General features: G+C 36.8%; 1 protein-coding gene across 1 annotated transcript in view; it reads right to left on the reverse strand.

Moving 5' to 3' along the window:
- The window catches only part of LOC141430111 (uncharacterized), a 276,496-nt gene that overhangs the window by 95,237 nt on the left and 162,989 nt on the right, over positions 1-18,270 (reverse strand). The window contains 1 exon segment of the mRNA XM_074090657.1: positions 10,936-11,121. Within this exon segment, the coding sequence (XP_073946758.1) occupies positions 10,936-11,121 (186 nt within the window).

Below are 18,270 nucleotides of genomic sequence, written 5' to 3' on the forward strand. Positions count from 1 at the left end.
AATAATATATAGCCATTTTTTGTCATGGGGGATTTAGAGAGAACTGGGTCATTCGGAAAATGGCGAGGGAAACATACGGCGGGAATGTCGGTGTTTATGAACAGTTGTTTATACCGTTGTTTACTGCTTTATAAGATGGTAGGTGTTATGTATTATCTTGTCTCACTTAAATATTATAAAAGAGATGTTTGTTGCTCAATTTACGTCCTAAATTTAAGACATACGTGAACGCTAATGTCAACTGCGCTATGTAAGTCTGTATATATATTTATGTACTAGAACCTGGGCGACCGAACTCCGCTCGGGCTAAAACTCGGTAACCAGCGTGTTTCCAGAAATAAAACTTTCTAGCTGGATTGGTTTTTCATCCCCGAAAACTCCTACGTGCCGAATTTCATCGAAATCGTTGGAACCGTTTCCGAGATTCTGATTATATATATATATATATAAACACGGCATATATACAATAGTTGCTCGTTTAAAGGTATTAGATAGATAGATAGATGTAAACCAATTATAGCAAGAAATTGAGATTCATATATATATGTACAAATATACATGTATTTACAAAGGAGAACTTATCCGTACAGTCGATGAGAGAAATATTTACTCCCTAGACTGACAAAGACTCTGAGTTTTTCGAAATTCATGTGCGGAATTACATTTTTGAAGTTTACCACGAGCTTTGCGGTGAAGGAAAACATCGTGAGGAAACCTGCACAAACCTGCGAAGCAATTCAATGGTGCGTGTGAAGTTCCCAATCCGCACTGGGCCCGCGTGGGAACTATGGCCCAAGCCCTCTTGTTCTGAGAGGAGGCCTGTGCCCAGCAGTGGGACATATATAGGCTGAGATGATGATGATGATGATGAGACTGACAAAAAGTGAGTTTATATGTCAGAAAAAGTTAAGTTAAATTAAGTCACTTAAAGTTTTTCAAATTCTAATAATCAAAATTTGACGTGGGGACTATCAAAACCAAATTCGCGCCAAAACTAGCCAAATTATGATTAAAGGCTATTCTTATTCTTATATGGCGTTGGTGTGACTTATTATTATTTTTTACGGCATAAATGTCAAAGAAAACATCCAATCTCAGCATTACTTAATGCCCTTTACATAAATAAGCTGTATGACTTATACAGCCTTAACACCCTTTATTAAATCCGACGTCGAATCAGCAGGGCTACTACGAAACTCGAAACTCGAAGTTCGTGTCGTGCGGTCCCTCTGACACATATTGTATAATACGAGAGCGAGAGGGACGGTACGATACGAACTTCGAGTTTCGAGTTTCGTAGTAGCCCTGCAGAGCCGGATTAAGCCAGCGCGGGGCCTGTAGCAAATATTATCATGGGGCCATTGATTTGAAAGAAGATAGATAGAAAGAAAGAAAGGTTTATTTTGGCTCCATAAGTACCACCTAAAACTAAGACTAGAACTAGCACTAAAACTATGTTACTTGGTGACACGGCAGGATACCTAGGTATCCTGCCGTAGGTTTGCTTCAACTTTATACCTAGTATTCAATAAAACGCATAGTCGCTCATTTTGATACCATCTGTTTCTTTGACGGCGGTTTCCTGACCTGTAATAGTATCCCACTGCTCGGTAAAATTCTCTTCGTTGAACTTCAAAGTCGCCCTATCAGCACTTATGTTAAATCAATCATCTTCGTCTTAGTCTGTCACAGAGTTATGATTGGTTTTTTGGAGTCTTTTTGTATTTTTTATTTCAACTTCAAATTTGTTACTTTTACGGGTATCCCGTGAAACCATATCGAAAATACAAACTGAGACATGGATGCACAGAAAAACCAGAAAAAGAGACCAGCGCTGGGAATCGAACCCAGGTCCTCAGCAATCCGTGCTGCGTGCTATAACCCCTACACCACCGCTGGACAGGAATCTAGACACGAAATTTCCTATGCATACATATCTCAGGTTGCTTATTTCTACTACGCTACTTATGCAGCAGCACTAGCGACATCTATGTTCCGCTCTCATCGAGAGACGTCACACTCTTTCGGAACCAACCGCTCACCCAGACAAGAGATGTCGCTACTGAGTAATCAAATTATGATTGGTTTTTTGGAGTCTTTTTGTGTCACAGAGTTGATACTATTGATAGCCGTCTTGAGGCTTACATAAATTTCTAGACACAAAGTTGTTCAGTGAAGGTATGGAATTTATGTTGTAGATCCCAGTATTTTTACTCACCAAAACTAGCTAAAAGACAGCATTAAAATAAAACTGTACTAAGAACTTAAGTAAGTTAGAGTTACGCAATTAACAAAGAGCGCAAAAAAGTTAATTTTAAGAATTTTATATGGCTGTTTTTTTCTTGTTGTTTTTTGTTTATAACTAGAAAGAAAGAAAGAAAGAAAGAAAAGTTTATTTTGGCTCCAAAATGTACCACCTAAAACTAAGACTAGAACTAGCACTAATTCTAGATTAATTCTTAACTAGTTACGCTTCAATAACATTATTTTTGTTAAGAACAGTTTAAGTTTCAGTCGGTTTTATCGCCGCTTACCATGAGGTGGGATAGAGTTCAATTAATTTGGAATAAAAATGTGCTTTTATTTACGCTGCCTTGAATTAAAAACAAATATAAAATTATGAACTAAAACCTCGCGTGAGGTCGCGAGTGAGCAAAGTAATTGTTTTAGTTCATGGATATAAAGTTATGTTGAAATCACAGTAAAAAATATCCATACATTTTAACTTTTATCACTTTAATATTCCCAGAGATACTTTCTTCATACGACGTAAAGTCTGTTTACGATCGCATAACAATGTTAAAAGTGTTTTAAAAACTTTTCTATGAAATGCAATATCTTCAATATCAAAATTTAACGGCCATTATACGGTTTTACAGCATAGTAAAGTGTCGTAAGTTGGTGTAAAATATTGTAACACGCTGCGGCATATGCACTGCAAAGCGCAGAACTATTTTAGGCTGTTATAGTGATGCAGTTGTTGTTTATCTTTGTCCGTTAATACGTTCCGTAATGTTATGAATATGAATTTATGACAAAACTGAATGAAATGTGCGACTAGCTTTGTTAAGCTGAGTTATTTAGAAATGACAGTGCATTTAATAGGTTTTTTTTTTAATTTATAAATCACATTTTACAAAAATAACAACTTAAAAATATTTTCGCCAAACTGCTAAGCAGTTTGTTGGCGAAGACTGCACTCTTTAAATACACACTTAAATCCATATTAAACATTCAAAACCCGAGAACAAACAGTAGAATAAATAGTACAGATTTATGTTAGAACGCTGTGCCATTCTTGTTATAATCTCAATTTTTGATTTAGAAAGAAATGTCCGAACAATAATCGTGACACTGGCTTTTATATTTTTTTAGAAGGCGTCATTACAATTGGGTAGGTATTACTTAATTAAGTTTTTAAGTTTACTATATGCCTGAAACAACATTAGGGCCACACTGAAAGCCCAACTCCAGCAAAGCAAAAAAAAAAACAATAGTACCTACGGAGTGGTGCACAGATATTATTATTTATTAAAATTGATCGTTGCAGGCTCCCAGTATGAGTTTCCAACTGGGTCGCGGTGCCAACACCGCCGAACTAATTCGCCGGTTTCAAACGTGGAACACGATTAGAACGCATTCGAATGCTCCTGTTTGTTATTTTGAAGCGGCCAGTAGCATTGTTGCATTGGCATAAATTTAAGTTAGTACCAACATAACGAAGCAACGCAGAGTTGAAAATTCGAACGCAGTGGAATTTTTAACTCGGGAACGTGAATACCGTGATGTTGGCGTTGCTGAATACGAGTAATAAATGCTCCATTTGGAATTAATCTCGTTTTTGCTCGGTTCGAGAATGTCTTGAAGAGTAAAAGTTAGTCAAAGGCAAACAATCCTTTCACTTGAGGAAAATGCCTTGAAACTTTGTCGTATTTTTAAAATCATCCAAAGGGAGCAATCAAAGTTGATTGACGCGCCGTTTTGGGAGTACATAAAAGAGGGGTACGAAAGTACCATAAAAGCTTAACTGGGCAAGTTTTATTAAATTATTATTTGCATTGCAAGTCCCTTGGAAGTTGCGGAAAGTTGTTCCACTTGTTATTTATGTTTTGAATACAACAGGGCTGAAATGTTTCTGATAAACTTTGTCCCACGAATTTCTGCCAAATCCCATATAAAGTAAATAAAAGTAGAGTAAAAACTTAACCCCTTAACCTTCTTTTGATAAAAATGCGTGAATCAAAAGCACTTTAGTTACGGATTAAAAAAAAACGTCATCTCATTGATACTCTTTTTGTTTTACTGTGCATTATTTGGCATAATTAAATATCTAAATTCTTGATTATGTTTTAAACAGTGAAAGTTGGGTCACTAGCAGTGGAGTGGCGTCAGATATTTCCGTGGTAAAGCCGAAGCAAAGATCGCTTACATCTTTCATAAATTCTGTATGTCTTGTTGTTCTATTTTGTAAATAATGGGCAAGCCGGTGGGAATCGAGTTCTACGGACGCTTCGCCACTGGACTAGTGTCTTAGAGAATTTAACTTAATTTTACCTAAATTGAAAATACAAACTGAAATATAGATGCACAGAAAAACCAGAAAAATAAGACCAGCACTGGGAATCGAACCCAGGTCCTCGGTATTCCGTACCGCGTGCTATACCGCTACACCACTGGTGCTGGTGCTGGTGGTAGTACGGAATACCGAGGACCTGGGTTCGATTCCCAGTGCTGGTCTTATTTTTCTGGTTTTTCTGTGCATCTATATTTCAGTTTGTATTTTCAATTTAGGTTTTACGGGTGACCGTCAAAGTAAAAAATTTGGAATTGAAATAAAAAATACAAAAAGATTCCAAAAAAACAATCTTAATTTAACCTTTTGAATGTTCCTTTAAAGTAACCGGAAAACAATAATAATAATAAAATTATCTTCATGAAATAATATTACGGTATTAAAGCAAATTTAGGAAATGTCAAATATCCTATAACCTTTTAGGCTAGTACAAATGTCCTCATTACTTGTACGCCTTTACTGCATTTTTAGGGTTCTGTACCTCTAAAGGAAAAAACTGAACTTTTTAAAAGATCACTCGTGTGTCTGTTTGTCTATTTCAGCTGAATTGCTCTGAAACTATCGAACTGATTCAGTTGAAAATTAGCATACATTTGGTAAATCAGTGACTCAAAGATGGACGTGTAACGTAAATAAATGTACTTTAAACACGTGGGCATTTTTGGAGTAAATAAATAAAAACTTTAGCAAACTACATATTATATATTGTGTGACATCATCATCATCCCAGCCTATATACGTCCCACTGCTGGGCACAGGCCTCCTCTCAGAACAAGAGGGCTTGGGCTATAGTTCCCACGCGGGCCCAGTGCGGATTGGGAACTTCACACGCACCATTGAATTGCTTCGCAGGTTTGTGCAGGTTTCCTCACGATGTTTTCCTTCACCGCAAAGCTCGTGGTAAATTTCAAATGTAATTCCGCACATGAGTTTGGAAAAACTCAGAGGTGCGAGCCGGGGTTTGAACCCACGACCCTCTGTATGAGAGGCGATAGGTCAAACCACTAGGCCACCACGGCTTCGTTGTGTGACATAACATACATGAGGGCTCATTGTGCATTTCAAATATATGTATTTTTTATAATATTATAACTTAAAAATAAATAGTTTTGAAGTTATTTAAGGAAATAGGCAAAAGTTGACCATTTACTCTTATTTCGAACACTACGGATTCTAAAATTTAGAAAAAAATATATATAAAATAGTTCTATATCGATCGATTACGGAAAACGTGTGGTTTCAAATATAAGGGGCATTTAAAGAAAACATAATTATTATAATACAAGGCTTTTTCCCCAGACTCCGTCAGATAATATAAATAAAAAGGCAATAAATGGATTTTAATTAAAAAAAAAACATTTAAGTAAGTATAGCTATCTCGCAGGAACTATGCAATCATCCAGGATGAAAACTATCCTTTGTCCTTTCCGGAGTCTAAAACTATCTTCATACCAGATTTTATTTCATTCCGTTCGGCAGTTTAAGCGTGAAAACGCGACAAACAGGCATAAAGGTAGGTAGGTAGGTTTGCAGGTGGTAGGACCTTGTGCAAGGTCCGCCCGGATTGCTACCACCATCTTGCTCGCTAATCCTGCCGTGAAGCAGCAGTGCTTGCGCTGTTGTGTTTCGGCGTGGAGAGTAAGACAGCCGGTGAAATTACTGGCACTTGAGGTATCCCATCTCCAACACTACCATCGACCAACACTATGCTGAGCTGGGACCGCTTCGCGATTTCGCATATTGTTGTTTTTTTTTCTTTCTTTAATGTATTTTTATTATGTTTTGTGCGAATAGCGAATAAATATTTCTATTTCTATTTCCATCTTAGGCCTCTAGGTTGGCAACGCATCTGCAATACCCCCGGTGTTGCAGATGTTTATGGGCGGTGGTGATCTCTTACCATCAGGAGACCCACTTGCTCGTTTGCCATCCAGTCAAATAAAAAAAAAAAATTTTGACTTTTATAATATTCCTACTGATGTAATCGCACGGAACTCTCACCACGCGAAAGTGACTCGCACTTCTACTTTTTTGCTTAGTACGTCGGCTCAGTCATTTCACCGATGACATGGTACTTATATGTGATGAGTGCGTCAACTGGGTCATACACCGGCACCAGCCTAACCTGACCCCCCCCTACCCCCAACTGGTTAAGCGCTTGGGTAACATAATGGAAGCTACAGGAGCAGTAAGAGGTCTATTTATACTGGTCCCGATGTAGGTTTCAGGTCTGAAAGGAACGCGCGGTTGTAAAATGTAGTAATTTCTTTTTTAGTTTTGTTGAAGATGTGCCCGTAAAATGGGTAACGTACTTTGTTTGAAAGAACTTAGTGTTTCTTTGTTCTACGATGGAAAAAAGGGCAAGAGCACATAGATAGGGTGCCGTAGCCATTACGAAAAAATCAAGTAATATTTTTCTAAGGATATTCACATGAGATCGAGATTCAAATTCAAATTCATTTATTTCGTCAACATAGGTAAAAACAATTAGGTGATAGATAAATAAACAAAAGAACATACTATTGTTAAACTATATATACTATATATACTATATATACTACGTACTATGTTATGATATCTATACTATTAAATCCCAAAATTTCAATTGCTACAATTCCATCCATCTACCCATCCCAGCCTATTTACATCCCACTGCTAGAAAGAAAGAAAGAAAGAAAGAAAGAAAACATTTATTCGTGACATTAAAAAAGACAGCAACAATAATAAAAATAAAATAAAAAATTGTTACGTATGCATGTCACGAAATGGTCCCAAATCAGCAGCACAATATCACAATACACAATATCACAATATCACAATATCAGCTGGGCACAGGCCTCCTCTCATATTGAGAGGGCTTGGGCCGTAGTTCCCACGCGGGCCCACTGCGGATTGGGAACTTCACACGCACCAAAGCTCGTGGTAAATTTCAAATGTAATTTCGCACATGAATTTCGAAAAACTCAGAGGTGCGGACCGGGATTTGAACCCACGAACCTCTGCTTGAGAGGCGATAGGTCAAACCACTAGGCCACCACGGCTTTGCAATTGCTATAATTAGAGACATGAATTAAGGCGCGTATGTTTTTTTACGTAACGTTAATGACATCCACTATATAATTTATGACATTTCCTGCGGGCTTTTTTGCAAAATTCTAGAATTCCAATTCAACTGGTTTACGCGAGCAAAGCCAAGGGTAAAGGCTAGTAAAGAAAAAATACGAACCTCTTTACCCCGACTCCGTAGCACAGAGTACTCAAGCAAACAGCGAGTGCTTGTTTGTGTAACAAACGCTGATAGTTGCAGCTCGTAAACGGGCACTTTAATCACGCCAGTTACGAGCTCCAATACTCGTTAACCGTTTTATGGACGCGACCCGTCCAGCTTACATGGCTTACGTAGAACAAAAACGTCACTGGGGCTTTGCACGCTGGTGTTTATTGCTTACATAAAGCATCCATCCGTTTTGCACTCGTCAATTCACTTTTAAGCTTTGTGACGACGGAAATTGCCGTGTCAGGTCCACTGAAATAAACGTGAGTGATTTTATGTGCTACTCAACTTAATCATGTAAATGTGTGAAAAAAAATTGATTGTTAAAACAAATATTTCAATCTGGTATTTTACGCAGTAGGTAATACAATGAAGAAGTTTATTTTGTAATTAAGAAGCTTAAAATACTTGTATGATTCTTTTAGTTGCATAAGTTTAAACTGTATTAAATATTTTGACCCCAGGTTGTATTGCTTAACGCGCTGACGTTCGCGATTGCATCCACCATCTCTTTCTATCATCGTCTGATACCGTGTGAAACAAAAAGAAGTGGTGAAAACGAACGTCCAAGTGTGGGTGGACCATAAGGTCCGTGTAATTACACAAACCAATATATTATTGTACAAGTAAAAAAAACATTGTATTTGTAACTATCTAAAAAACAATCCAGTTCACATTCTTTTAAGTCCATTTAACTTTTTCGCGTTACTTCAAATAGTGACCTATCTGCAATAAGTGTGCTGTTTCATTGTTCTTCAATTTGTGTTAAGACTGACAGTTGTTCTTTTAACACAATAAGGGCCCTTTTACTGTGCTCTTAAGTAGGTGAACTCTGGCAAATCGAGTGGCTCCGCTTTTAAAGTTTTATGCTGTTTACACGAGAGGGACAGAGACAGATAGAGTTAATATTGTGTTATGGTGAAATCACTAGAGAATAATGACGTGTAACGGTGTACAGGTTGTCTTCAAATTATGTTTGTACTAGCTGCTTCCCGCGACTCTATCCGTGTAGGTTTCCTTTTTCGCCATCACGCGGGAACTATGCAATTCTATGTCCTTCTCTGGGACTCATACTTTACCGCATTTCATCTTAATTGGTTTAGCGGTTGAGGCGTTAATAAGTAACAAGCAAACAGACTTACAAACTTTCGTATTTATAATATTAGTAGGATAAATATCTTATAAGTTTAAATAATATTTAATATTGAAAAAAATACACTTCAATTTCCAGCACGATTTTTTTTTATTTCTTTGTTTTATATTTTCTATCTATTGCTTAAAAGAAAGTGAAAGAAAAAAGTCACAATCAAACAAAACAATAATTTTGAAACCTCCTTTCGCTTCTAAATCCTAAACCTTTTTAAAACCTATTTTCGATTTTTACACACCGCTCTAATAACTAAACACATGGCACTAAAACACAAAGATTCCCTATTCCTCGACAATAAAATAAACGTATCCGCAGTCCTTAATAATTCGTTCATCCTAACTTAACCTACTTCAAAAGGTCTTATCTCCATTGCCATTCCACAAACATATTCTCGTTCCAAACTAAAAGGCAGTATCTGCAATTCCAACCTAAAACGCCCTTAGTGCTAGAACCGTTTGGAAATCTTACGCCCTTTTTAGAAACACAGTGTGACTTTTTACGTCAGTTTGGGTCGTAAAATCCTCTGAATATCCGATTGAGGTCCATTTGAGGCCGCATCCTGTATTTCTGGGGTTTTATTGAATGTCGATTTCGTTGATTTTTTCGTACCGTAATGTAGTATCTATGTAAATTGTTTACCAACACGTCTGTAATTTTATCAGGGGTTTATGACAGTAGTTTCGGATTTAGCACTTTGGCAGTGAAACAAATGTTACCTAGGGCGTAAAGTACAAATAAAAGTAAACTTTTAACCGAGCGACATTTTTACCTTACAAACTGAAATTCCGCACATGTAAACTTGGAATGAGGGCGGTTTTTAAACAAATTACACAAAACAGAAACATAAAATGGTGTACCACAAAAGTGGTTATGATGCATACTTGAAAAAATAAAATAAATCAATCTATTTCCTAGTCAAAATACCACAAACTGGACTTATCACGCTATTATTGCACAAGTAATATTTACCTCGACGTTTCGGCAACGCAGTGTGCATGGCGTGGTGTGCACGAGTAGAGCTGCGTAGTAACAAATGTTCATTGACATGAAAAGTACCGCAAGTCATTAAACGTTATGAAAGCTATTTCGAGTTTTATTTGTTAAAGTAGCCTTATGGAACTGTTTAAAGAGTATTGAAATATAACACATTATTATAATAAACTAAACAAGAGCCATCTCATTCTGAGGGGAGGCCTGTGCCCTGCAGTGGGACGTATATAGGCTATGATGATGAAACAAGAGCGCACAGCTGGATACGCACTGTTACATTTGCACTTAACCTATTGCTAATTGTTCCGAAGAGACTGATGCCGAATCAATATTGGTATAAAAACTTGCAAGATACATTTGACCTATCCCTGGTGGTCGAATTTATATTTGAATTTAGGGGATGACGAAGCAAGTCAGTCAACACTTTTTTTCCTCGCTTTCAGTTTAAGCAGGGATCCTCAACACTTTACTGCCACTGTAACACGCAGGGGCGCGCAACTAAAACCGTTTCACGACGTATCAGCCAGCGAACACCGGCCGCGTGAATATTTGATGGCCGAGACAACGGTTGACGACACCTGCCTGCCTTTGTGCCTAAATTAGTTTCAGACTGGATTTAACTCAAATGTCAGCGTGTAGTTTGGAATTGTTTCGCTGATTAAAACAATTGTCGCCTGGGTTTGGTGTACGTCAACGTGGGATAAAGCAAACTAATTAATTTCAATGTATTACTAAAATGAAAAGGTTGCCTGTTGCCTGACAGTTTTATTATATACAATATAAAAGCCTCTTCAAATTAACATTATTAACACCTCTGCATACTTAACGCAGCAACGGTGCCGTCGCGCCGTTTGATACGCGAGACAAAGGCTGTCTACGCTATCCATTGCTCCCTTATGCTTGTAGCGACTATCTCAACGAAAAATCAGACAAGCAATAGTGACTCACCATCAACGCCTGGTCGTTCACACACGAAGTAATTATGCTCTCTACAGCCGCGGTCGTTCCACATGAAGGAAGGCGCGGGGGGCGGCGGGCGCGGGGGGAACTCACGCCGGGCCTCCACGCAGTCCTGGCCGGAGGTGCCGTCGTCGTTGGGTTGGCTGCTGTGCTTGCGCCATCCCGGGAACCAGTCTGGGGACAATGGTGTAATGTAGGAGAAACCTTGGCTTATCGATGATACAGTCGGGATGATACCAAAGACTATACCGCAACGCGAACGCTGTGGTGTAAATGAAGGTATAGTCACACGGATTGAGAAAGGGATGCTTGGATTGTTTGGGCATGTTGAGAGAATGAATGAAAACAGATTGACTAGGCAGATCTATAAGACGAGCGTGAATGGGAACGTTGGGAGAGGAAGGCCTAGACGAACATACCACGATCAAATCGGGGACGTTCTGAAGAAAGGTCGGGTCAGGAGTACTCTAAACCGACGTGCATGCATGAAAAGATTGATGAATGTAGAGGAAGCGAGAGTTGTATGCCAGAATCGTAGCAAGTGGAAGGAGTCTCTGCCTACCCTGTTGGGAAAGAGGCGTGATTTTATGTATGTATGTGTATCAGCATGATCAAAATAATACACTACAAATATTTTTTATTGTACACCATAACTCAGTACAAAATTTTTATACAAGCACAAAATGCAGGGTAGCCAATAGGCGGTCTTATCGCTTACTGATACTTGGCACTGATGATACTTGGTAATTCAGTGATACTAATTTAATATCTTACTATGAGGATCAGGCTATAAAATCGAAGGCAGCTGTTAATTTTGATGATGCTGCGGTTGAGCAGCGATTAATTGGTTGCACTTCACCATTGTGAGCTCTGCGTAAGATTATAAGGCAGTATTCGATTGGATTACGAGCAATTATCACCGAAAGAGATCACCACTGCCTATAGACACTGCAACACCAGGGGGATTGCAGTGCGTTGCCAACCTAGGGCCTAAGATGGGATACCTTGCCAGTAATTTATGCGTCCTTACTTAATAAAATTAGTGCAAGCACTGCTGCTTCACGACAGATTAAGCAAGATGGTGGTAAATAAACGGGCGGACCCAAAGGTCTACCATTGCAAACAAGGCAGTATCATTGAATTTACCATGTTCACCAAAAAGCAAGTTTTGCCCTGGTTTGCAGTAACAAATAAACGTTTTATCTATCTAAATAAAAAAAATCAGTTTGCTAAGTAAAATACCATTTTTTAAAATAATTCATTTGATTTATTAACACAGCAAATAAACATAAAACATATCAAATTAACAGTTAAAAGAAGACAGAGTGAACTAACCTAAGAAACCTTAACTAAATTTATAAACAGGATACATGTTACTATACAAAATATATACAAAAAGAACACCAAATACCAATTACATCGTTCATACGAGTAAGACATTTGTCATTGTCAATTCTCACCCAGAATACTTTACGAAATAAAAATACTTTTGGAAGCTATTTTTTGTGCCTCTTTATCGAGAATAATTTGACTAAGTAATTGTAATTTCCCACTTTCAGGTCGCTAGAATATATAATGAATAGCACATTACAATTTTATTAACATACAATGCTACTTTGATTACAATATCCAAAGGAATATTGTCAAAAATGCCCTATCTGGCCGTGGTGGCACTATTCATTGATTACCAAACACGCTCTTTTCAACAACATAAAGAATAATGTCGAATATTGAATAACATTGTAACAATATTTTCAATTTTTTATAGTAAAATATTTTCCTGTACAGAACAAAAATATTTTCTCTTGAATACATTAATTCAAATCACAGTCCAATAAATAGGGCAACGCAAAAGGTTGCCTTTTTTAATTAAAACAAAAAACCGTATCCCTTACGCCACCATGGGCTCGAATTGATAATTTATTTGCAAAGGACCAGATTCTGTTCGTTTGGACTTAATTAAAAAAAATGCAATTCATTTTTTAAAAGCGTGAACAAGGGTATCTTATGACGCTTAGTTTATTACAGGTTTTTATATCACTTGCACTGTCCCTATGTGTTGTAAATTTACAAATCAATTTGCGACCACTTTTTTCATTTCATCGATTTTTGGATCATCATCATCATCCCAGTCTCTATACGTCCCACTGCTGGGCATAGGCCTCCTCTCAGAATGAGAGGGCTTGGACCTTAGTTCCCACACGGGCCCAGTGTGAATTGTGAACTTTCACACACCATTTGAATTGCTTCGCAGGTCCGTTTAAGTTTCCTCATGTTTTCCTTTACCGTAAAGCTTGTGGTGAATTTCGAAAAACTCAGAGTTGCGCCCCGGGGTTGAACCCACGATCCCCTGCTTGAGAGTCCATAGGTCCAAACCACTAGGCCACGACGGCTGTTTTACATATCACATTGCAAACATGGATTGAAATTATAAATAGACAGGTTGATGAAATTATAAATTGACACCCTGTCAGGCACAGTAATATAAAGAAAGAAAGAAAGAAAGAAAGAAAATACATTTATTTAACGCCATAAAACAAACATAGAAACAAACAGAACAGATAAAGACATACATGACGCTAAACAGGTCCCCAGCATCATAATGCCACGGCAAGCCGAGGCGCTGATTTTCATGAGGACCTTATCTAAAAACTAACTTCAAATTAAAAAAAATATTAAATTAATAATAATAACTTTATTTATTTCTTCTCCACCACCAAGTTACAAAAATAACAACGTACAACAAAAATAACAATGTACAACAAAAATAACAATTGTATGGCAACACCGGCTTAAACAGTTCAATCGTGTGCAGTTGAATTGTTTTAAGGCACCGCCAAAAGTATACTTTGCAAATATGAATATCGTCATCCTACTAATCCTACTAATATTATAAATACGAAAGTTTGTGTGTGTATGTTTGTTATTCCTTCACGCTAAAACGGCTGGACGGATTAGGATAGAATTTGGTATGTAGCTGGACATCTGGAATTACACAAGGGCTACTTTTTATCCCGATATTCCCACGGGATAGGGATAAAATCTTGAAATTTCAACCATTGGGCTTAGAGTCTTGACATTTTGGACAGTTCTTAACACAACCTCAATGAAGATCACAATATAAATTTTGGGAATTCCCAGGGGAATTTTATAAAATCCCGGTATTTCAAATGTACCTACAGTGGTTTCATTGTAGGGTAAACCCTCCAGTGAATGAACCCCCCCCCAGTGAATGAACAAAATCACGTTTTTTGCCTAAAATAAGCAATATAGCCATTTCCAGCAACTGTCGTATTTTTTTTCTTACCGGCAATTCGATTTCCTATGCAATGGCAACAATCGGTAAATTTATTTTCGACCAATTTCAACATGGCAGGCGTTTGAAGTTCACGTATTTCTGCTTTTGAAGTTTTGTATGGAAAAATTAGATCCCAAGTAAGAACAGTGCATGTTTGGAGTAACATTTGAACGGCTTATTTCATGTATACCACTATAAAGTTTAGCTATTGGTTAGATTAAGAGCTAAATCTTCTATAATTGTACTCTTTAGTGGCTTATTTTGCGGTTAAGTTGATATTTTTAGGTGTTCCATTACTGGCTTATCAAATGTTCTAAAACCAGTAAATGAACAGTCTGTTCATTTACTGGTGTCGGCTCAATATAGTTTTCCTAAAATTAAATGTTAACGTAATCGTATTAAGTTGTGTTTTCAGATTCTGCATAGAAAACGATTCTGTTTCTTTGAACTAGTATTGGGACACTACGTGTTCATTCATAGGAATGAAAAATCTAGTAAATGGACTATAGAAATTTGGCTTTGTTCATTTACTAGATACCTACTAACCCTATGTATGAACAACGTAGGTAACGATGGACGTGATCGAAATGCACGATAGTTTTACTTCCTAAATTGGACTTGTTAATAATATTAGATTGTACAACAAGAGCATAAAACAAGCCATTTTACCCAAGACGTTCATATAGTCACCCGAGCCGGTACAACGAGGGTGGATAGACACGTCGAGGAGAAAATGGGGATTGCGAGGAAAGGAAATAGGAACAGTTAAAACAATTGTTACCTTTTCTTTGTCATGAATTACTACATAATTATATATTTTTTTGTTTTATTGATTTATTTTGATCGATTTTTATTTTTATATAAATTAAAAATGATTAAAAAATGATGTAGATTTTGCTTGTAGTAAGTTGCTTATTGTTATTAGCCACAATCTATAATTAAAAATTGGGTTGTTAAGATTTTTTTGTCCCAAATGATGATACTTTTAACTAATTAGAGACTGATTACAGACTGATTAGAATACGAGTATCAATAGAGTTTAATGTTTGTTATTTATTAAGTTTTATTATAAAGCTCGGATTATCGTCACTGAAAAAATCTCGTACTTATCTAAAATTAATATGTCAACAAAATTGAACCTTGATGTTATGTCTATAAAGTTCACTCGGAAAAATTATCTATTTTGAGCTACGAGTTTTTAAAAAAAGTAAATTAATCAAGATATTAAGGTGCTTAATTTGTACCTACTTTAATAGAATTATATATGTATTTTTGTAATACAGTAACATAATTGGAATACTGAAGGTGCTGTACCTACCTCAAGATTTTATATAATAATAACTGAAGAAGAAGGCTTCGTTTTATGTTAAAAATGCTTTTCTAAATGTTGATTAAAACTATCTAAATAATGTTCATTCACTGGGTTTACTCTGTTCATTCATTAACTTTTTCGTTCATTTACTAGGTTTTTGGGTACTTTTTTATAAATTCTTTCATAACCCAAAAACTATACACGTAATAAAAAAATCGCAGAAATTAAATTCTTGTTTATTAAATAACGATTGATTAAATTACATAAAACCATTACAATAATTAATAAGTACAGAGTAGTGATTTTTCAAAGTAGAAAAGTTTCTTAAATGTTCATTCACTGGAGGTTTTACCCTAGAATGGTGCGGGTGACAGTTGATGCACCGTTTCGTTTTACTCAATAAAGTTGCTGCGGTATAAATATATGGAAGTATATTTCAGTTGTAGCCTGTATATGACTGGCGTAAAATATTTGAACATAAAGAACTATGTTATACGAAATAAATTTAGTCTACCAGATTTTCATAATCTACTTGTGTTTACCCGCGGCTGCGCACGCGTAAATCATTAGGCAGCAGCTGAATGGAAATTCCGGGATTTTAAAAAATCCCGTGGGAATTCCCGAAAACTAAATCGTTGTTTTCATTGACGTTACATTAAAAACAATCATGACCCTAGCGCTTGTTGTTTCGAGATTTTATCCCTATCCCGTGGGAAAATCGGAATAAAAAGTAGGCTATGTGTTATTCCAGACGTCCAGCTACATACCGAATTCTATCCTAATCCGTCCAGCCGTTTTAGCGTGAAGGAATAACAAACCAAATTTCATGACTCTAAGCCCCGTGGTAACCGCCACCATGTTGGTTTATTTAGAGATTTTATCCCCATCCCGTGGGAATATCAGATAAAAATTATCCTATGTTTTGATCCAGATTATAAACTAACTTCTTGCTAAATTTCATCCAATTTTTTATATTTTTATTTTTATTTTTTTCTCCGTCTGACTTGGGCAAAGGAACTGGCTCATGCATACATGTTTATTTAACGTTTGGGCTCCACAGAAAACCAGCGTTACTGCACATAATGTGCGGCAACACATGCTGAGTGGAGACCCTTTTTGGTATCCTGCCGTGTCACCTAGTAACATAGTTTTAGTGCTAGTTCTAGTCTTAGTTTTAGGTGGTACTTTTTGGAGCCAAAATATACTTTTCTTTCTTTCTTTCTTTCTTCTTTCAAATCCGTCCAGCCGTTTCAGCGTGAAGAAGTAACAAACATACTCACTCACTCACTCACAAACTTTCACATTTATAATATTAGTAGGATTAATAAAATTCAAAGCACAATGAAGTGAAGAAACGTAATATGCACGTAACGTAACACCAGAGACTCGTTTACTCGTAGGACCTAATGGATTTTGAGTTATATTGGTACTTATTAAGTAAATGGTAAGTTGGTAAGTAACGAAGTACTTGTTATAGCCTAAATTGAATAAATATATTTTGACTTTGACTTTGAATATTCTTGCGAACTCCGTTTAGCCTTACTTAAGTGACAAATAATATTCCAACCTAGAATTTCACTAATATTCTCATCAAAATTAGCGTACTAATCGTATTAATTATGATTAAGATTTTAAATTATTAGTTCTATCGACTCAAGTGTCGACACTTTCACTCTGTAGTCTGTGATATTGACAGCTGTCACCCGCACCATGCTAGAATGAAAGCACTCTAATTGTAATTAACCTTAGTTACAAACTAACAGGTGTACACAGGTACAGTGAGGGATTTATGTGTTTGACTTTATTGTTGTGTGACGATAGCAAATAGTGACTGGATAGCTGATTTAAGTTAAAATATAATATACGCCGTGTTTTTCCTGATTTATTTTAACTGTGACTGACTGATCAGTTCATGATTAGAAGTACCTGGTAATTAATTTTTTGGCCAAATATTTTTTCTCTGCAATTTTTTTTATTCGACTGGATGGCAAACGAGCAAGTGGGTTTCCTGATGGTAAGAGATCACCACCGCCCATAAACATCTGCAACACCAGGGGTATTGCAGATGCGTTGCCAACCTAGAGGCTTAAGATGGGATACCTCAAGTGCCAGTAATTTCACCGGCTGTCTTACTCTCCACGCCGAAACACAGCAGTGCAAGCATTGCTGCTTCACGGCAGGATTAGCGAGCAAGATGGAAAATGCAAAATGTTTGTTTTTAATAATATTACTTCGGAGTCATTGTCAAATTATCAATCAAACTTTAAATTCACAAAATTGACGAGTGATAAAATTAAGTATCAAAAAAAAACATTTTTTTTACCTTTTTTTGCTAAATACGTGTGAATTACAAAACACTTTAAAATAAAGTAAATTAATCTTTATTGCCAAGTTCTGCTATGGACTTTTTACCATGCATAATTAATCATCTTAATTTCTTGATTATCCATTAAACAGTGAAAGTTAGGCCACTAGTGTCTTGAAGAAATTAACTTCACTTGATCACGCATAACCAATGTTATCATCTCCCTTGTTTCGTTCACGCACAGTCAGCCAGCCATCCTGCTCTCTCTGTCTTCCCTCTCTCACTCTTTATTTACGCACAACCAGCCAGCAATCCTGTCAGCGCAGCGCACCATGGCATGTTGACTCTCTCTAACGATGGCACGTTGACTCGCTCTAGGGATTTAGCACGGCTTGCCTAATGTTACTG

This window comes from Choristoneura fumiferana, chromosome 8 (genome assembly GCF_025370935.1).
Source record: "Choristoneura fumiferana chromosome 8, NRCan_CFum_1, whole genome shotgun sequence".
NCBI lineage: Eukaryota > Metazoa > Arthropoda > Insecta > Lepidoptera > Tortricidae > Choristoneura > Choristoneura fumiferana.